The sequence below is a fragment of the Rhincodon typus genome, chromosome 11 (assembly GCF_021869965.1).
Source record: "Rhincodon typus isolate 14 chromosome 11, sRhiTyp1.1, whole genome shotgun sequence".
In the NCBI taxonomy this organism is placed as follows: Eukaryota; Metazoa; Chordata; class Chondrichthyes; order Orectolobiformes; family Rhincodontidae; genus Rhincodon; species Rhincodon typus.
This window is the reverse complement of record NC_063342.1, coordinates 35500175-35522849: the sequence shown is the minus strand read 5'-3', so window position 1 is coordinate 35522849 and position 22675 is coordinate 35500175. Positions and strand designations below refer to the sequence as shown.

At 38.9% G+C, this 22675-nt stretch overlaps 1 protein-coding gene across 3 annotated transcripts in view; it reads right to left on the bottom strand.

Moving 5' to 3' along the window:
- Positions 1-22675, bottom strand: part of si:rp71-68n21.9 (kelch-like protein 13) — a 67649-nt gene that overhangs the window by 10216 nt on the left and 34758 nt on the right. For 2 of the 3 annotated variants that reach the window (XM_048603130.1, XM_048603131.1), the window contains exons 3-6: positions 4312-4456; positions 3794-3926; positions 2275-2471; positions 228-1023 (exon numbers count right to left, since the gene is read on the bottom strand). In XM_048603130.1, the coding sequence (XP_048459087.1) occupies positions 228-1023; positions 2275-2471; positions 3794-3926; positions 4312-4401 (1216 nt within the window). In that variant the 5' untranslated portion in view covers positions 4402-4456. Of the gene's footprint in view, positions 1-227; positions 1024-2274; positions 2472-3793; positions 3927-4311; positions 4457-17777; positions 18046-22675 lie in introns of those variants that run through there. The other variant, XM_048603129.1, reaches the window with a different exon arrangement.

Genomic DNA, 22675 nt, shown 5'->3' with positions numbered 1-22675 from the left:
AAGAAGTGATTGTTTTAATTATACATTTTTGAAGAAATAAGCCAGAAAGAATCTAAACCACAGGAGGTATTCTTGATATTGCACAGTTCCAAGTTACAATTGCAATTTGCAACCTGCAGCTAAGATTGACAGATGGAATTTATATTCATTTTCCTCTGCTTTAACAGTAAAATGTTTTCCAAAGGTCCAACTGAGCAATAAGTGGATATAGATAGATCATACTTTACCTAATTCTCCAGCAATATTCCGGCCTCCCACTGCATACAGATTTCCCTCAAGAGCACTTAAATGGAAGAAAGTTCTTTTCTCATTTAGGGAGCCCATCTGTTTCCACTTGTTGTAGCGGGGATCATATCGATACGTTGTATCAACTGCTGTTTTCCCTTTTGTGTCATAGTTGCTCTGCCCACCAACTACAAAGAGGAAATTTCCAATTACAGCTACACCATGCTGGTAACGTGGCACATCCATGGCAGCCAATGATTTCCACATGTGCGTGTTCTCATCGAACAAGCGCAGCTCCTTGCTCACCAGAAGCTGCTGGCGCAGAACGCCACCCAGAGTGACCAGGTGTGTGGAGTTGGAACGGATCCTAGTCCTTTCTGATTGCATGATTGGTTGCATGTAGGGCAACATCTGGTAGTTACTGGCTTCAAGTAGAAGATTAACACAAGTGGTATCAGTCCGCATGAACTCCACTTTCTGAACATGTTCAAGAAGCTCCTCTGGTGACATCAGTGGAAAGCGAATGTGCTTCATCAGTTTTGCAGCAAACTGCATTCGACATTCCTCATGCTGTAGCCACTGACAGGCAGCTTTAAATAGCTGAAGCTCAGTGCAGTTCTTCAGGCCATCATTGCCAAGTGCAAAAACAAGCTGGTCGTATGACAGCGAAATAAATTCCCCACTGCTTAACATTGTTGGGAAGTTCTTCAGGATACAGTCTTTGATATATTTATCTACTGTTGTCAAGTGGTACTCGTTGGCAATGCGACCAATTTCAACACAGTTTTGAAAAGAAACCTGGAAAATGAATTCAAGAATAGTTACTTACTACACACAAACTGCCATCAATAGTGCAAGTGGCATAACGCTACATTATCTCAATGTCATGAGCCATGCAACATCTTATTTCAATGTGAGGTCTTCTTAGGATGCAAACTTCCTATATCAGAATGTTAAGTATCAGATGTGAATCTATATTTCTACTGACTTTTGATAGGCTTTTATAGAATGCATATTTGTACAACAATTAATTAGTCTGTTGATCCATAAAGCAAACAGCTCATACATTGGTTGCTCACATTATTATGGTGGGGGGTGGGGGGTGGCAAGATTTCTATGCGTTACAGCTCTAGCATAAAATATAATTACTGAAATGACATCTTTATCGTCTGACTAGAAGACAATGACATGAATTTCAAAATATCCTCAACTTCAAATGTGCATGAAAAATGCTGTAGAATTTCATTTTCTTTTGCTGGGTTAACGTACATGGGAGATTTTTCCATTACGAAATGTTAATGCACTCAGATTTACATTTACTCTTTTAATAGTGTCCTGGAACCTGAAATACGTCATTCAGTGCCTTAGGCAAAACTGAACTTATTTTACTCAACAGTGCAAAGAACCATTTCACACAGCCGAGTAAATTCATGAGATAATTTAAATTAATCACTTGTGTGGTATTGCAATTTTGTTGGAGCAGAAGTGATTTCATTGCTTAATCTCGAACACGATGCTACTTCCATAAACAACAGTTTTGCTTGAAATTGAGCAATGCTGAACAAGTGAACAGATGAAAAAGATTGCCAAATTGCCAAGGAACAGATCAAAGAATTGACTGAAACAAAGGAATGTCATATGGATTCCAAACATGTATCCAACATGTAAAAAATTTGAAAAATTGCAGCTTGTATGTTGGCTGTATGGGATTGCTTGCTTGTTTAAATGAAAAACAACTCCATTGTACAAAAATGCGCGTGCACACCTCACGTTTCTATTGGGGGTGGAATCATTTTATTGTAATCCAAAATTTCAACACTAGAAATGATCAGGGTCTCTGAAAAGGAGATTGGCAAAGGGAAAACTAACCAGCCTGGAAGTTGGGTAGCATCCCAAATCTCCGACACAGACCATATAACAGATCACGGAAAATGATAACATCGCAAAGCAAAGCTAAAGGCCTTTCCAACATAAATCCCCACTATTGAAGTAAATTGAAAAATTAAAGCCGTCATTTTGTCAGGGCATCAAAGAAGTAGTGACACAAACCTGAGAAATTAGAAACTCTTTACAGAACTCAATGATAGGCATTATCTGGAGGAAGCTGGCTGCTTCTAGGATATCCTGGAGATTGTCCATATTGAGAGATAGCTTTGATGTATAGGTGAACTCTATGATACTTTTCAGTCCTATTTTGCTTACTCCATGTAGTTTGATTGACATCTGTTCCTGTTCTTTCATGCCACCTAAACAGCAATTGAACTTAAAGTGAGATATGCAATGGTTCCAAAAACTACAGCACATACTTATTAACTTGCTCTAGTCCCACACATTCAATCTGTAAGCACTCATTAGAAACAGCATTGAAAAGTAAAGAAATCCAGGTTACTAGTGTCCTTTTAAGAGGCAGAAGAATGACTTATAATTTGTGTTATAAAATAAAAAATGTGGGCCTTTTTTTAGAATTACAAAAGAAAATGAGATGAACTGCTTTATAAAATTGAAAAAAACAGAATAAAAAGAACAAGGCAATAAAGGTCACAGCCTTGAAATTCTTTAGTAGCACCAATTAGAATCAAACATCACAGTGCCTTCCTCTGATGGATCACAAGAGAGTATATAATTTACAGAGGACAGGTGAAAGCAGACACTGTCGAATGCACATATACCACTAATACAGTAGATTTCTATATTTGCTGGACCCTCTGGTGTCTATTCATGGAGGAACAGATTGTTGATTTTACCATGGGAACCAACCACCAGGCCATTGATCCCTGATGGCATATATCTGCAAAATATTTTCTGTGTCCCCGAAGAGGTTTGGAGGGTTTAGAGTTTGAATTACAGCAGCAGACTCTATGGCCTCTTCGAAAGTAAAGTCAGGTATTTTTCTTATACTAATTCCTGGTAAAAACTAGCATGCAATGAGTTTAATAAATTGTGAACTGATTTTTCTTTTACTCTACAGAAAGAGATGAAAAATGCATGGACGATATGCATTGTCCATCATAGTGTATGTAAAGTCACTGGAAGAACCAAAGGTGAGTAAAACAGCTAAAAAAGAAACTGGTTGAAAGATGAATTGCTGAAATAAGCAGGTGGATAGGAACAATAAGTAAGGTGTGTGGTTGTATTGTTTTATTTTAAGAATGCCCTCAAAAATAAGAGTGGCTCATCTGGCTAGGACATTCACCATTGGAAGGTCAGGTGAGAGTTTGCCTGACAATGACAGGTACTGACCCTAGTTGGGGCTCATCTAGAAATTTCTCTTTGAGAGTCAGTCTGAACAGTAGCTGGTTGAGAAACTGAAATGCATCCTTATAGTTTGGCCATACATTTCTTGCTAAGGTTGTCTTAAAATAATTTTGGTGGATGATTTGCAGAAATCTGATTGAAATGGTTTAAATAAAGGTTCTGCTGGCATTGCAGAAGGCAGACATTTTACCTCATGGTTGTTGGAAAGTATGGATCTTGCTGGCAATTTATTGTTTATGTTCTTGCTGATCTTACTTTATTGTAAAACCAGAGTTTGACTACCCAATTGATGATTGACAAAAATGCTAAATACCTGTGAACATGGCCTTAAAATAATCACTTGCTGATGCCATCATGGCTCTGTGAACAGGAAACCTTTCATCTCCATCTGCTGGCACTAGACTGACATCACAGAGCAAATCATTATTCCGCAGATTATTAAATCCCTACAAAGGGAGGAAGATAAGAACATGTAAATTAGAATTTAATTAATGAAAACATTAATGACAAGAACATAAACACAGAAGAGGTAAACATAAATGAACTAAAACTCTGTCTAAAGATTAGCAAACTATTATATGAACACTAAGCCACAAAATTTAACTCATTATTGTCAACACAATAGGACAGTCCTAAACGATGAACAATTCTTATAGGAGATCAAAGCTCAATCCCTAGTATTTGTCTGCTTGGTAATAAAGACAAATGGTGTACAAGAAAGGATTGATTTCTCAAAATCTGCTGGGTATGACTACCTGGAAATGATTTATTGTACTCATAGATACAAAACAACTGTGTGCATTACAGTAGTAAAAAGGTTTTTGAATATACCTGTAGGACTGCTGAGCTGTGTGTCTCACTACTGAAGTCTTGAGCGCTGCCAAGAGATGTAGAAGACTGGCAATTTTTTGCTACTCCCATCGTACTCTGGTTCAAAGACACTTTCAGAGGCAAGGTGTCCTCTTCTAATAGTGAACTGAAAAACAGGATAATATGGAAAAACATTTACTTAACTTATAAGGGTAATGGTAACATTCTTCCTGTTTCTCTGTGATCTGTCAGAAGAAAACATTAGGTGTAATTTTTTTATATTAGTATTTGTAATTGCAAAGGAATCACTAAACGTTGCTATAGCCCAAGTTATCAGCAGATGAGATTACTCAAGTTCTGAAGGAGAGTTGTATTTGACTCGAAACTAACTCAGTCTCTCTCCACAAATGCTGCTAGACCTGCCGAAGTATTTCCAGCATATTTTGTTTTATTTCATAGTCTCAGCATCTCTGGTATTTTTCTTTTACTGTATAAGGAATACTAAAGGTCTTTACAAATTCACATTCACTGCCTCTCACCCATTTGCTTCCGTGTCATTCCCAGTTGAACAGGCATTTAATTTGCTCCTCAAATGCATATCCAAGTGTTTTTTTTTTAACTTGCCATTGAGAGTTTACAGATTTCCAGATGCAATCCTTACTCTGGGTACAAAATTCATCTTCAACTTTATTCTGATTCATCCACCAATTACTTTTAATTTATGCCCTCTGTTTGTTGACTCCTCTACTGAAGGACATAGGTCTTTCCTATCCACTCTATCTAAGCCCCTCATAATTTTATATAGCTCAATTAAACAGTCACAGTCATAGAGTTGTACATCACGAAAATATCCCCTCAACTTCCTTCATTCCACAGAAAACAGCTCCAGCATGGCCAACTTTTCCTCATAACTAGCATTTTCCACTTTTTTAGCAACATGTTTGGAAATCTTCTCTCTCTGTTTCCTAATCCTTCTTGTAATGTAGTAACCAGAAGCATCTGCAGTACCCTAGCTATGATCTAACTAATGCCTTATATTGTTCCAACATGACACCCCTCTATCCTTTGCCAGAGGTAATAAATAATCAAAGTATGTAGCATGCCTTCTTGATCCTATTCTCATTCATTGATATTTTTCCACAGTTTACAGCTTTCCTCCCTGCTATCAATCACATCGTCCATTGATGCATCATCTGTAAACTTCTTAAGCATTGAAATCATTTATTGATATAGTGCAAGAATATGAAGGGATCTAGACTGAGCCCTTTAGATTCCCATTGGAAACAATGTTCCAGGCATGAAAACACCAGAACCTTTGTTTCCTACTACTTCCCTTTGGAACGCATGACTTTTCAGACCAGTCTGTCATGTGGGACTTTGTCAAAAGCTTTGTTTAACTCCAAATAGGCTATGTCAAACACACTAGCCTCATCGACCTTCCTTGCTACTTCCTCAAATGACACAGTAATTGAAGAGATTTTTCTGAACAATTTTCCAAACAGCATATTGTAATTTCTCCCCAAACATACATGCAAGCAGTATATTGTAATCTCTCCACCCAAATCTATACAGTATATTGAGCACAATTTTCCCTTTCCTGGTGTTGCTGAGTGAAGTGATATGAAGGGGAAATAAATAAGCATTGAAGAGATAATCATCCCCTTCTCACCGCCTCGTAATTAAGTGCTGAGTCAGAAGGTCAATTCATGGTCACCAAAGGGCTTCGTTTGCCAGTTGCCTGATTAACCTGCCTTCCCAGCAGGCATGAGAAATGTCTGGTTTCCTGACTGGAAACACATTTTGACCTGTTTTCTCAATTTGGGGTGGGATTTCCATTTATCCCAATGTGGGGCCATTTGGAGGTAGATATGGAATGTTAGAAGGTGGTCACTGAAAGGCACTCCTATGCAATTGTTTATGACCTCACCGTGATCCCCACACCAACAAAATGGCCACATTCTCACTATCGCCTGAAGATCAGGTCTCCAGTATCCATTTCCAGTTGCAGAAGCTGCCAGCATTTATCAAGCCAATCAAGTTAGGGCAAGATTTTAGCACCGGAGCCCATGATTTCTGAGATCCTCATTATCAGCTCCTACTTGCCTGATTAGTGTTTGATCCAGTGAGCTTGGTGGGGATGGAGAGTCATTACTGAACTCATTCTGCCCATACTTACTTCATCCTTTGAGCACCAAATCTCAGGTTTGTATTCTCTCCCTCAAATTTACACACACACCAGCACATTGTAATCTCTACCCCCAAACATACACATAAAACTCACTGTAATCTCTGCCCCAAGCTTACAAGTACAGAGCAATGTAATGTACTGTTTCCTAAACTCATTCCTTTTGTTGCCCTCACTTGGGCCTTTGCCTTGTTCCTGGTTGGCAGTGCAGATTTGGAACAATTTCTGCCTCCACAGTTCAGAAAGTTATGTGACAAATAATATTTAAATGTGTTTATTATAAAACAATTATATTTGTTTATATTTATACACGATTATACCATCAGCAATTTATTTTGGCACTAACCCATAGAAATGAGTTTGATAACATCAGCAGAAGAATTTAGTCATTTAACATACCTGTTTTATCCAGGTTTGTTTGACAGAGTCTCAATAGGGCAGGTTGAGGGGAATTTTGATTTGATTATTATTGTCACATGTACCAAAGTACAGTAAAAAGTTTTGTTTTGTGTGCAGTACAACAGATCATAACATACAAGGACATACAGATCATAGAGTGATTAAACAGAGCAAGAATTACAAAGTTATGGCGGCAAAGAAGGTGTATAAAAAGCAAGATCGGCATTAGATCTGAAATTCGAGAGGTTCATTCAAAACTCTACTAATAGTGCGGAAGATTCTGTTCTTGAACGTGATGGTACGTATATTTAAGCTTTTGTATTTTCTGACTGACAGAAGAGGTTGGAGGATGTTTATGACTGAGGTGGGAGGGGTCTTTGTTGTTGGCTATCTTTCCATTGTAACAAGAAGTGTAGATGGAGTCCATGGATGGAAGGTTGGCTTGTGTGATGATCTGGATTGTGTTCACAACTTTCTGTAGTTTCTTACAGTCCTGGGCAGAGCAGTTGCCATACCAAGCCATGATGCACCCAGATAGAATGCTTTTCATGGTGCATCTGTAAACATTGGTGTGGGTTCTTATGGACATGCTGAATTTCCTTAGCCTCCTGAGGAAGAAGAGGTGTTGTTGTGCATTCTTGACCATTGCATCTTGAGTGAGAGAGAGGAAGGGTAGCAAAGGCATTGAATGCCTAGACTTTCCTTATGCAACTTGTTCCCTTCTTGGCCCCACCAAAGAAAGTTTAAGACTGGCCTATGCCAAGACTTAGACTTCTTTCACAGCAGGTTCAATGGCTGTGGCAAGTGTCCTGTACAGTAAGCAGTTAAAATGTCATTGGGGTTCTGTGAGCATTGTAAATGTATAACACTCCTGTCATATGTGGGAGGAAATCAAGTTCGTCCAACAAATTGCAGAACTGAGTTGGGGGAATGAAGGGGAAAATTACCTTGTTCCATTTTTTTAAACCACAGCTGGATCCACCAGATTGCTGTAGTTGAAAGAGTTAGCATTCTCTGTTAAGAAATAGAGTAGATTTTTTTCAAATTATTATTTGAACAAATTATTATTATTATTATCTAAGATAGTATCATAACAAAACCAAGAATTGCAGATGTTGGAAATCTGAAACAAAGACAGAATTTGCTGGAGAAATTCAGCAGATCTGGCAGCGTCTAAGGAAGGATCACTGAAACTGAAACGTTAACGTTAACTCTGATTTTTCTTCACAGATGCTGCCAGACCTGCTGAGCTTTTCCAGCAACTTCTGTTTATGTCCTTGAGGATTATGTTGATTATAGCACCAGTCATTCAGAATAGGGAATAACTGTGAAAAACTGATATTGTTTTGCCAACATTTTGTTAAAGGAAATTTTACCGGCTACCAACTTTGAAGTCATTAGAATTGGGACAAAATGTCAGTTGTTAAAGAACATGATACAGTTGAAAGATTGCAGGGTCAATTTGGAAAGACATGCCCTTTCACTAAAGTTTCACTTCTATGTTCAACTGAAGATGAACTCTGGTAAAATTAGCTCCCTGTGTAGACATCATTAATCCTCTATTGTCAGCTTTCAGCTTTGCTCCATTGAAGTACTTTAAAATAATTCATTGGAGAATATGGGAAAGATACTGAGATGCAGCATCTGAATCTTTGTTTGAAACATGAAAAGATGCCTATTGATCACTCCAGTTTAATTCTTAATCAGCTCGCCTGAGCAAGAAAAGATAACTCATCTTCTTTAATTGTGTTGGCGGTGAAATAATTGAATAGATTTTAGGATTGATTTATTGTCATAGGTACCAAAGTATGGTGAAAAACTTTGTTTATGAGCGGTACAAGCAGATCATAGTAAGCAATGATGTACAGGTCAAAAAGGCTTAGACAGAGTCACACACATTACATTGCACAGGGCATGTGCTTGGTAAGATCAACGTTAGCCAGATCAGCATTATTTCAGGCTAGAAAGTCCATTCATCATCCAATAATGGCTGGGAAGAAGCTGTTGCTGAACCTGCTGGTCTGTGTGTTCAGGCTTCTGTATCTTCTGCCTGACTGAAGAGATTGTAGGAGATCATTACAGGGACCATTATCAAGACCATAAGATGTAGGAGCAGAAGTCGGCCATTCAGCTGATTGAATGGCGAAGCAGACTCAATAAGATCATGGTTGACATGATAACCCTCAACTGCACTTGCCTGCCTTTTCCAATAAGCCTTGATTGCCTTACTGAATTAAAAATCTCAACCTCAAATATACCTAACATCCCAGCCTCAATAGTCCCCTGCAGTAAATAATTCCACAGATTCACTACCTGCAGAGACAGGAAATTTCTCCTTGTCTCTGTCTTTAAATGTGCGACCTCTTATCCTGAGATTATGCCGTCTGGTTCTAGGCTCTCCCAAAAAGGGTAAAGATCTTTCCACATCTATCCTGTCAAGTCCCCAAAAAATCATATGTTTTAATAAGGTCACATCTCATTATTCTAAATGAATACAGGCCCAATCTATTCAATCTTTCATCATAAGACAGTCCCTCCATTTCTGATATCAGCCTAGTGAATGTTCTCTAGAAATCTGGCAGGAGCAGATCAATTACATATTACATGCTCAGATCAGTGACTGTTACATACTTACATCATGGTTATACTTACCCAAATCAGCTGTTCCTTATAAACTTGGATCTGTGCTCATTATATACCCAGACAGATCTACTAGATATATGAATCAGTATTGGTTATACACCTAGATGATTTTTATTGTATACTTAGTTTAGTGCCCATTACATGCTCAGATTAGTGCCTGTTATATACCTTTGCACGTCTTCACCAGTGTCTGTTACAAATGTGGATCAACTGTTATGTAGGTAGATTAGCGCACGTTACATACTCAAATGAGTGGTTATTACATATCTAGATAATTGCCTGTTACAAATCTGAGTCAGTGCTCATTGCATATCCAGGTCTGTGAGTAGCCTGTGCTTGGATCAGTGCCTATTAAATATCCAGATCAACTCAGTTTTACATTGTATATGTAAATTAGTGTACATTTACATCCCCATATCAATGCCTATCACACACTCAGAGAAGCACCCATACCTACTTAAATTAGTACCATTACATACCCGATGGAGTTTCCTATTTATGTATCTAGATCTGGACCTGTTATATACCTGGATCATTGTTCATTACATACTAGGGTTCTACAAGGTGGATAGAAAAGATCCTATAAAAGATTTTCTTCAAAGAAAAACAAGCAATTTCTGCCAGTATCCTACCGTCATCCTTCTACCATAATCACTAAAATAGATAACTGGACCATTTATTCAATTGCTGTGTTACCTTGTTTTGGGCAACTCAGCTGAGTACAGTTCAAACCTCATTCATTAACAGTAAAGATCTTTTGAACCTTCTGAGGTTGTGAAAAGTGCATTATTAAGACAAGTCCTATCTTTCTTCATTTATTCTAAGCTTCTCAGCTTTGGCAAATACTTTATAACCAATGGAAAGATCTCATAACATCTTGATCAGATGGTGTTGTCAGAGCCCCCTCACCCACCTATCCTCTTAGCTACAGTTTGTAAAAAAACTGGGATTACCAGGAGTAAAGGAGGATGTAAATAACAAATTCAGTGTGTGCCATTATAATAACAAAGGGAAAAATCTGATGTTTATGTGGAATTAGCTCCAAACAAAAAAATGTTTTGTTAACAAGATCGTAATCTCCAGCAATTGAAATTGTGGTAAGCATACATTAAAGCTCCTTTATTAGCAATTATGCCTTAGGCATGACAGTGGTAATCTCTGTTTCTGAAAAATGTGTAAACCACTTATTCCAAAAAAGCCCACTTTTTGATTTAACCAGCTAAACATTGAGAGAAAGTGAATGTTCTTTCTCTAAACATTTTCACAGTAGCAACAAATGTGTAAACCTGGACTCAGTTAAAACTCAAAGGTATACCTCTTTCTCTGATCAGTATTTTAGCAGTGACTTACTAATTTGCTAATCAATTAACTCTTACGAAATGAATAGAGGCATTGCCTTCTGTAATAGAATTCCCTCAATTGATACATACCTAACTCTAAAGTATATTATTGGAAATGAGCTTTCCTTTGTGCATTTAACATAACAACTTTGTAAATGTGCTTTTAGAAGTGGATTTACAGTTCTGTTGTACACAGAGGAAACCTTAATTAGTGAACCAGGCAACTTCAGAATGTTTATTGAAATGAAGAAAACTTTGGATATAAACATGCCACATACCATACCTGGCTAAGAGGGAGAGAAAATGTTCAGCATGCAAGCCTCTGCTATAACAGTCTTTGAAATCATCGATATCAGAACTGTACAGGAGAGACTCAGATAATTTTCTTTCTAACTTTTGCCTCAGCTTGTCACAAAACTCACAGCTGAGATTGTTGACTTGGTGTATAAATGTGCATCTTGCAGTTCCACACAATGTGTGCTAAAGCTCTGATCTACTAAGGCATCACACATTTTTCAACTCTACTGGATTCTGTGATTACTGAATGGTAGAACATGCCTGATCAGCAGGTTTGTGTTCAATTTGGACTGTGCAGGATTAATTACAGACTCGCTGATATAGTCTCATAGAATTCCAATTACAAGTTAACCCATTTCAAGCAAATAGGTTAATGCTTCCATTAATGTAATATATAAATGTGTTTTGTACAAATATGCAAGATATTCATTATTAATACTGCATAGGACAATGTAAGCAACTTACAAATAACAGCCACAACCCTCTGGTATAGAATTTCTCAGAGACTGAATGATGTTGACAGTCATGTCAATGGGAATATATGGTCAATCAGTTAGGAATATATAGTGATATTGACAGGTATGAGATTATTGATGTCAAGAAAATAAAGTTTGATTCTGCCACAAGGTTTTAAACAGAAAGTTGAGAATCTTGCTTGTGAGAGATGAGAGGCATGTCATTAGTACATAATCTTGCCTTATTGAAATGCATTTTCCTATTCTCCCAGGTGACTATTCTTGACATGAAAGTCAGAGCAAGTATCTGGCAACTCCAGCTTGCCCCTTGCTGCTCCAGGCCTCCACTTGGACAGTAGATGCTAATATCTCAGGTTACCCTCCATGGGTGGGGACCAAATGCACTCTAACCCTAACCCTAGTCACATGCACCACCTGTCCAAAGAACTTGACATTAGTAGTGCACTAGTCTCTCCACATTATTATGGCATATCTCCAACTCGCTCACAATATACTTCTCCAGTTTGTGGCTGCAATTTGGAGTGCGCCAGCACTTTTCGTTTGAATGCCACTGCTAGGACACTTTGTGTGTACAAACAATCTTTCATCTCCTGGATTGGGCCAGGGTACATCTCAAGGCTCCTCACTTACTCTCTTCATGCTCACTCACATCACACCCAATTGGATGTTTGCAATATCTTTGTCCTGCTTTGCTTTTCTGTACTTTGCCTCCTCATTCAGAACTTAAAGGACCACAATACTTCTGTCCTGCCTTACCATTTTATACAGACACAAAGACAGATGTCTTGTTGTGGTTGTCAGCAATAATCATACAAGGGGGAGACCATGTTGCTGTAGAGCATTGAGCTAAATCAGTATTACATCTTCACGTGTCAGCAGCTTATGCAGTAAACACGCTGTAACCAAATAGCCACATCTCAAAGTGTAAGGGAAATAGTCCTTGGTTCAATAAAGGAAGATAGCCTTCAATCAGGGGTTGAAGAAGTCAATTCTGGGAATTGGAGGCAGTATGCTGGGATGCAGAGGGGACAATAATTGTGAAGGGGAGCAACTCAATTGTGATGTAGACTGTGTGATTTATATATATTTTTAATATGATTTATCGTAATTTGGGATTTTAGTTTTGAGTTAGTAACGTGGGCTTTCTGGGTGTCTAAAGTTAATAAACAACTTGGAAGTATTTCTGTAGCCATTGTGACTTCTTTTAAAACAGATTTTATGACCTAAATTTAGAATTAATGGTTTTTATTGCACCATTAATGGATTTTTTGTTTATCTCAGGTTGCCAAAGGGCCATGTAGAGGTATTCCTTGGAGGAGTACACTAAGATGTTCACTAGGAGACAAGGACTACCCTCTGCAGCCATAGCAGATTGTTGTGTTAGGTACCCCCTGACTGAAGGCAAATGTAGTTACAATGAGAGATAGTAGGAACTGCCGATGCTGGAGAATCTGAGATAACAAGGTGTAGAGCTGGATGAACACAGCAGGCCAGGCAGCATCAGAGGAGCAGGAAAGCTGATATTTTGGGTCTGGACCCTTCTTCAGACCCTTCTTCTTAGTTACAATGCTGCCCACTCTTTGATCCTGGACATCATGAAGCAGCTGGAGATATGGCTCTGATGCTTGGATCAGTCCGAGGTAAGGGGAGGGGGCTTTACAGTACAGATCAGACACTGTCAGCTGCATAATACTCACATGCAGTGCTCTACATAACTGGAGCAGGCAAAGAAGGGATGGGATGGATGCTGAAGAGCTGAGAGCTCGGCAGCAATGTTCAGAGGAGGACGATGAAGACATTGAGCAGGAGGAACTTCTGCAACGATAGAGCATTGCAGCATTAGGCTCAGAAGCCAGACAGGACTGAATTGATACCTGAATCCATACTTGAATCCAATAGATATGAGCAAGGTGCAGTGATCACTCATTGACTGACTGTCATTTGTTGTTGACTGAAAGGCAAGTAGTTCCTGTCTGTTCCCAAAAGCAAATGTAGTTTTTCTTTGTTGTTTTCTTTGTTTTTGTTGTTGCTGAATAAAAGTGAATGTTTTCAGTCATTTGAAGCCTTTTCAGAATCCTCCCACATTGAATTATGAGGAGATACTAGGCTACACCGGATGTTAGGGAAAGAGCAGTATTCCCTAAATGGGATAATGCAATGGATGAGTAATCTATGTAACTTGATTCTTATTGCTGCTGTTGCAAAGACCGTCAAGCAATTCAGTGAGGAACATACATATGTATTTGCAATGAAGTGTTAGCTGTGCCACCTATGTGCTCTCAGAAGCACTTCTTACAGTCTCCCTCCTACTATGTGCACTGGGAAAGGGCAACTCCTATCTGGCAGTGCTTGACTTGGTGCATGGTTGGACTTTATGGGCGCTAGCATTGGGAATCACAGATGGTCCTGGCTGTAATAAATGCTTCCACCATTGCTGAGCAGATGGTGGTGCGAATGAAGTGCCATAGGGGCTGGTGCATGGGTAATGAGGCTAACTGCAGAGAACCAGCATGAGAAAACACTCTGGGGCTCATGGAGAGAATCCCTCCATAGAATTAACACTTAATGAATTTCTGGAAAAAATCATCCTTAGAATTTGTTTTGAAGTAGAGAAGAGTTACATAGGGTTAATATTTAAAGCCTTCAATAATTTGGTATAAATTGAAAAGTCAAAGTAATGATATATATTGCATAGAACATGACTAGCATGACTTGCAGACTGAAAATGTGTGATCTCAGCTAAAAGACGTTCACTTATATTGAAATGAATACATTGGGCATAGATGGAAAGTAACCTATTAGTTTTAGTTATCACTAAATTGTCACTAACGTAGAATGCAATTCTAGGTATTTAGATATGAACAATTTATTTTAGATTGTGAATGCTGACAGGTCCATTGGGGGAACATATCTGCTTTGCCGGGAGAATTCATTTCAAGACAGGAGAACCCAAGGTCTGTTGTTGGATTGTAACAAATTTCATACCTGTTTCTTCCTGACTAATGGCATATTTCCATTATTTAACTTACTTATGTAACTTTCCTTTTTTCCAGGAAATATGGGAATGCTGTCCAGTGAATAAAGTGTTTACTAAAATACTTTTAGTCACCTATCATTGACAATCTTGGAGCTATTATTTAAAAATTTCCACTGTCTTCAAAGAGTATAACTGTATAAAGAGTTTTTACACTGACAATGCAGTATCCATGCATCCCTGTTCAATAATTAAATAAAAAAATGTTAGTTTAAAGCCAAACATTGCTGACATTTTTCTGGTGGAAAAAAAACGTTTTATTATTGCTAAAAATATTGTCCTACCTATGCTGTTCCATGGTACTGATCAAACATGGCCCAATTATATCCTAGACTGAACTGATATATCATCTGGAACAACAACAGATGCTGTTCATTCGTAGTACGACATATTTATCTCATAATACTGTTCCTCAAAAATGTGTTTGATGCAAGGGCCACAAAACTACAACTGGATATTGTGAATGGAGAACAGTAGATAATTTAAATTGAACTGTCAATAATAAGCTAATTTATGCATTTTTAAAAATATTGTAGCATTTTGAGAGTTTGACTATTCCAGAGATAAATCTTACTGTGCTTGATGCTTCCATCAAGGCCCATCCTCTCTCACAAACTATAACTAAGTTTGCTGAAAAAAATGTTCAACTTTATTTTACAGTGTACAATGGGCACAAGAAATATCATGTTTTAGAATATCGTATTGGAGCACTCCATCCACATATGCGTCAATCAGGCCTGAAATGTTCATTTTCTGTAGGTAAAATGATACATTTCCAAAAGCATCTTGTGCAAATTTGTTTGATTGCTTTAATTACATTATGGTCTTTACATATCCAATGTAGGTATATAGTTTTATGGAGCAACCTGTGTCAGTTCTATGTACATTCTTTTCATTTGCATTAAGTTGTGTCTTTAGTATTGTGGAACAGAGCACAAAGAAAACTGTTGTGCCAGATTACACCACTCAAACTTACTACAGTCAATAACAGCTGAATACTTAGCTGACATTAGACTCTAGATTTAATATTGTTCCAAATTCCTTTTTATTATAGCATTTATCTGAGCTGTGTGGGAGCTGGCAATCTATGAATTGTAACATTTAAAGAATCAGGTTTCCAATGGTTGCTAATGGTCAACATCTAAACATGCATAAGGGTGGGGCTTGTTGTGAGGTTTTGACTAGGTCCCTCAAGGGACACTGAGGAACAGTTCAAACATTACAGGCAGTTAGTGGAGATACAATGAGAGAGAAACAAACAGAAATAGGTTTCATAATAAGTAGAACTGTTGGTTAGCTGGACTGCTGAGAAGGTAAAGAATTACATTGGTTCTGTGTGTTAGGCCTTAGGAAGAAATCTCATAAATATTTGGATCATTCAGTGCCATTTTCACTTAGTCATGATGTGGGAGTGCCGGTGTTGGATGGGGGTGGAAAAGGTCAGAAGTCATACAACACAAGGTTATAGTCCAACAGGTTTATTTGAAATCACAAGCTTTTAGAGCTTGTCGATACTCCACTCACACCTTTAACCTTAGATCCTAGCCAGATCAAAGCATAAATTTGGTGGTCTGGTCCAGGATGATAACAATATTTACTGTTCCTGCCAGGAGGATAGTTAATGCAAATAGAAAGTTGAGTTGGGTGTAAAATAAGGGATCCTCTTGCTGCCACCCATTTCGTATCTTGGAAGAATTGTTAAAATCAACCCCATAAATAGTATTCGAACTTCAACAGTTAAGAAGAAGGTAATGAAGGCAATGAAGAAACAATAAGAAAGTTACACTGATCGGGTTAGATAACAGGGCATGCAAAGCAGAACAATGCATAGACTAGTTCAGCATTTTGCCTTGTTTCTGTGTCATGGATTCTATGTGAAACACAGTCAAACGTACAATTTTTACTTGTTGGAAATTTAGACAAAACAAATTCTGTGTGACAGAAAATACAACTCTTTTCCTCCCCTTTCCTAAAGATGCTGACTAATGCTGGAATTATTCCATTGGCACCATAGTACATTGTCCAAGCAAACTAACATGTGGAATTGTGAGGGATGTCAGAAATAAGCCCAATTTAACTTCAACTCATATCCGTAGACATGTAATTACAGCAGGTTTAATTGGACAGTGATCAGAAGTTGAAACCCTGACTTATTTCTTTCAATTTCAATCCAAGAGGTGGTCTGGCTAATTGGCACATCTCCATGAGGATCAGGAAACTCAGTATTCCATTGTAACTTTCTCTATCTGTATAGCTCTACACAAGTGCATTTATTTGCTGAGCCATTTAGCGTGTTAGGGCACCACCTCTTATCTGGCATAATGAGGGTAACAAAGGAAGTCAAGGCGAGCAGGATAAAGGCGAAGTGATTCCAGAGATTTCCACAAAGTTCCTTCTGTCCAAGAACACTTCACCATTTGTAAACTCTATTGTACAGGTATTGTGCACAAAGGATCAGAAAGCAGAAATTCAAAGCCAAACAGGAGAAATACAACTTGATAGTGTCGCCTTATGTTAAAAGCCAAACATAGAAGATATCCATTAACAGCTGGAAGTGGTAAGTGGATATGTTTAAAAAAAGGCTATCGTCAAATAAAATACACTGGATAAAGGAGAACCATTTGTTCGTTATTCCAATGTTGTCACTTAAGGACATTCACTATATATTTTCCAAAATATAAACCATGTAGTTGTGGATGTTTAAAAGAGAAGTCAGCAATCAAAGAGTTAAGGAACCATTCCAAAATGAAACAATTCATTCATATTTAAAATAATTAAAATCTTGAGAACTATATGTATAAATATGGGCCACAGTCAGACAAACACAGGAAAATTACTGTCACATCACACCAAATTAACAGGATGATTGCTTTTGATCAACATTATCAGAACCTTGTTATCTTTTCAGAAAGACATCTCTCATCTCCCAATTCATAAGAAGTCTGTATGAAAGTATTATTATCAAAATAATTCCATACTGCTTTTCCTTTAATTCTTACTTACAAATTTTTTACGGTAGTTTGTACACATTTTGTGTCAGTAACTTATAGATCCTGTTCTGATCATCTGGTCACAGACACATGCTAGCTAAAGAGAAATAAATTTTCACTTACATGTATGTTGGAGAGGCTGTAGCTGTTCTGGAAGCCTTGAGAATTGAAACCAGAAATCTTCTGTCAATGGGGCTATTACAGAGTTTCCATTTCAATGGCATGGTGAGTTCGATAAGGCAGCAAACAATGCCATGCGTTTCTATTTACAGCAGCTTCTATCCTTTCACTTCCTCAGTTTAGTCCTTCTCCCCTCTAGGTAACTTAATTCTGAAGCCTATTCTAAAAATAGCAGGACATGAGCGAGGTAACACCATCAGCTTCTAAACTAGGCAGACTGAGGAACGTAAGCTTGCAATTGCCAGAAGCTTTTCTCACTGGCTCCCTCTCTCTTTACTTCCCTATTCTGTGTTATTGACAAACTGTTAACTGTAGATTCTATCTGAGGGAACATCTCATAGTTGTTTCAATGAGGTCACATAGGAACATTCCCTTAATTTTCCCCTTTCAGGCTTTATGGGACAGGAAGGGGAGTGTTGAAGAATGATAACCATTGATAAGCAATGTACATACGAAATCCAGAGAATATCTGAAAGCCCTATAGAAATTTAACTGTTAAATAATCATGGGGAGGAAATCTTGGAAACAATGCCTACTGCTTTTATTCTCACTAGATGGACATAATTTTAACAGATTAGGCATTTGGTACAGATATACTTCTCAAGAAGTGAATATGATTTTAACAAGTGAATAAAGGGATGCCATCTGCAATCATTGTGATAATAAATCTGCATCCTTAAGTGAAAAAACAAAGCCCAATGAAAAGGTCAATATGGGATTCCCTAGATGATAGATATTAAAACACAATTGTTACATACTTGACCAAATTTTCCTTTAGAATGCCCTTTATGCTGAAGCAAGAGAACTCAGCAAAAGTTTCCGAGTTACTCCTAAACTTTGGGAAAATGTTTACTTTCAGTCTTAGTGAGCTGGAAAAGAAAACTATCATTGTGAGTATATGCACGTTACTTCACACAGCGCAGAATCAAGCATTTACATTCTAATTGCAATTTTCCACACCCTCCAGCAGCCTGTAACCTCTACGCTCAGTGTTGTTTAAAATGATCTTGGATCATATGCCCAGCATTTTAAATTGAGCATGGTGATAATTGGCAACGTGGGCCCTTCTATCATTGCTTTCCCTGGACATTTCAGTATTGTTTAAATAAAAGCCAACATGGAGGGCATGTCACAGTGATTAGACTAACAAATCCACATTACACAATATATATTACAAGTAATTATGGAGAAAGTAATTGAATTTAATTAGTTGCAATGGCAGAACTGTTTCAGAATGTACTTTCAGTGGGAACTTGATTTAATTAGAAGCTCTCTCACATTTGATTCGGAAAGATATGTGATTAAGTTCCACTCCAAGGCTTTAAAACAAAATTGAGACACAAGATCAGCCTTCTTGAAAGTGAACCCACGGAATGTCACTGGCCCAGATAGAGTCCCCGGCCATGCACTCAGATCCTGTGCGGACCAGCTGTTGAGAATACTTGCAGGCTTCTTTAACCTCTCCTTCCTACAGTGTGAGGTTGTCACCTGCTTCAAGAAGATCAATTTCGTCCCAGTGCCAAAGAAAAATCAGGCAATGTGCCTCAATGATGACTGCCCAATGGCTCTGACCTCCATAAGAATGAAGTGTTTTGAGAGGTTAGTCATGGCTCACATGAACTCTAGCCTCCCAGATTGCTTTGTTTCCTTGCAATTCACCTACCAATGCAACAGGTCAATGGCAGAAGCCATCTCCCTGACCCTACACTCTTCCCTGAGACATCTGGATAACAAGGCCACCTATGTCAGATTCCTATTTAGTACTTTAGCTCTGCCTTCAACACCAGAATTGCAGCCAAACTCCTCTCCAAATTCTGAGACCTAGGACTCTGCTCCCACTTCTGCAACCGGAGGCTCGACTTCCTGACCCGCAGACTGCAATCACTAAGGATAGGAGACAACACCTCCTCCATGGTAATCCTCAACACCGGTGCATCACAAGGCTGCATACTTAACCCTTTACTATACTCCCTTTACACTCACAACTGTGTGACCAAATTCATCTTTAACTTCATCTACAAATTTGCTGATGACGCCACCATAGTGAGCTAGATTTCAAACAATGACAAGACAGAGTATAGGAAGGAGATAGACAGTTTAGTGGCATGGTGTGAAGACAACAATCTCTCCCTCAATGTCAGCAAAACAAAGGAGCTGGTCATCGACTTCAGGAAGCAGAGTGGAGGACATGCCCCTGTCTGTATCAATGGTGCTGAGGTTGAGAAGATCAAGACCTTTAAGTTGGAGTAGGAGTAGTAGGAGTAAATATCACCAATCTGTCATGGTCCATCCACGTCAAAGCTGCAGTCAAGAAAGCAGATCAATGCCTCTACTTCCTCATAACGCAAAGAAAATTCAGCATGTCCACAATGACTCTTACCAATTCTTATAGATGCACCATAGAAAGCATCCCATCTGGATGCATCACAGCTTGGTATGGCAACTGCCACACCCAAGACCGCAAGAAACTTCAGAGAGTTGTGAATGCAGCCCAGTCCACCACGCAAACTAACCTTCCTTCTATTGACTGCATCTACACTTCCCACTGCATCCGGAAAGCACCCCACCCTGGTTACACTCTCTTCCACCCTCTTCCATCGGGCAGAAGATACAAGAGTTTGAAAACATGTACCAACAGATTTAAGAAAGCTTCTTCCCCACTGTTAACAGACTTATGAGGGTACCTCTGTTATATATTAGAATTGATTCTTGTTTTCCTCTCTGGACCTTCTCTGTAGCTGTAACACCATACTCTGCAATCTGTTCTATTACCCTGATGTATTTATGTCAGGTATGATTTGTCTGGTTAGCATGCAATACAATACTTTTCACGGTATCTCCGTACGTGTGACAGTAACACATCAAAACAAAATCATGTGATTTGCCTGATTTCCACATGGGGGATGGGCACAGTAGCAGCGATAGAGGTGAGAATGAGTAATTGGAGAAAAAGCATAGAACAGTAAGCACTAGAACAGGCCCTTTGGCCCACCATGCCTGTGATGTCTATGATGCCATTCTAAACTAATTCCATCTGTTTGCCCATGGTCTGTATCCCTCTAATCCCTGCCTGTTCATGTGTCCACCTAAATGCCTCTTAAATACTGCTATCGTATCTGCTTCTAACACCTTCCCTGGCAGCACCTACCAGGCACCTATGACAAGCTATGTAAAAAACTTACCTTGTACATCTCCTTTAAACTTTTCTCTTCTCACTTTAAACCTATGCCCCTTGCATTTGACATTCCTCCCTGGGAAAGGGACTCCAACTATGCATCCTGTTCATGCCGCTCATAGATTTATAAACTTTTTTCAGGTTGTCCCACGGCCTCTGATGCTCTAGCAAAAACAATCCAAGTTTGTCCCACCTCTCCTTATAGCTATTACACGCCAACCCACACAACATCCTGGTGAATCTCTTTTGCACTTTCTCCAAGGTGTTCACATTCTTCCAATTGTGTGGCAACCAGAACTGCACACAATATTCCAAATGTAGCCTGACCAAAGTTTTATTCAGCTGTAACATGACTTGCCAACTTTTAGACTCAATACCCCAAGAGATGAAAGCAAGCATGCTGTACACCTTCTTTATCACCTTATCCAATTGTGTTGCCACTTTTGGAAGCTACAGACCTGCATCCCAAGATCCCTCTGTATGTCAATGCTCCTAAGAATCCTGCCATTTACTGTATATTTTCCTCTTGCTTTTGACCTCCCAAAATGCATCACTTCATGCTTGTCTGGATTAAACTCCATCTGCCATTTCTATGGTGGCATTTACACTGGCAGAGTGCAAAACAATATTTACCTTCTTCCTACAGTACTGGGCATTTCTCCAGATGGCTGAGACTGCTCTAACCCCGGATGGCGACCTTGGACCAGTCTGGCATGCTCTGGTGCCATGGCCTCCATGGTTAATCCTGCCTGTGCACCACCTCTTCCAGCAGGAAGTCCAATATCATGATCTCCAAAGGGGACACTGATTTCCCCTGGGTAGCACCACACTGACGGTGCTTGTCTGTGCACAACAGCCTTTCGAAGATGGCCCCCGGGCCAGGGAAGCAAGTCAATTCTGGGAACTCTGGTGAGTGGCAAGTTGCTCCAGGAACTTCATATGGTAATGACGTAAATTGGATACTGTACTCGCCATAAGGGCTGAAGTACCGATTAAGTTGACAAAATTGGTAAGACACAGTGAGAAAATTTGCTTGGCCGTGAAGTAAGAACCATTCCTCCAAACACAGAGTATCCAAAAAATGTTAAGACTCAGCCCTATATCTTTCTGCCTGAAAAACACAATGATGACTTAATTTCAAAGTAATCAATGTGAACAAAATGCTTTGGGATTTTTATTACAGCCACGTTCAGGCACTATTTAAACTCAAGCTCTTTCTTAAAATGGTAATACCATTCCCTCGCCACCTTCATATACAAATGAGGTAGCCAGAACTGCTTTACATTCACTGTACTGATCAATCTGAAAGAAATATCTTTTTAGAGCTGTTGATCAAAGTCCAAAGTTTCTTTCAAGTGCAAATGAGTGAATCTTAAATAAAAATTGTTGGAAAGGCACAACCATCTGAAAAAAATCTGAAGAAGGATCCTGACCCAAAATGTCAGCTTTCCTGCTCCTTTGATGCTGCCTGGCCTGCTGTGTTCCTCCAGCTCCACACTGTATGATCTCTGACTCCAGCATCGGCAGTTCTTACTATCTCTGAGTGGGTTATATTGTGGGTGTGGTGGTTTTTGAAAACTATATATATGTCAGATATAACAAGGTGTAGAGCTGGATGAACACAGCAGGCCAAGCAGCATCAGAAGAGCAGGAAAGCTGACGTCTC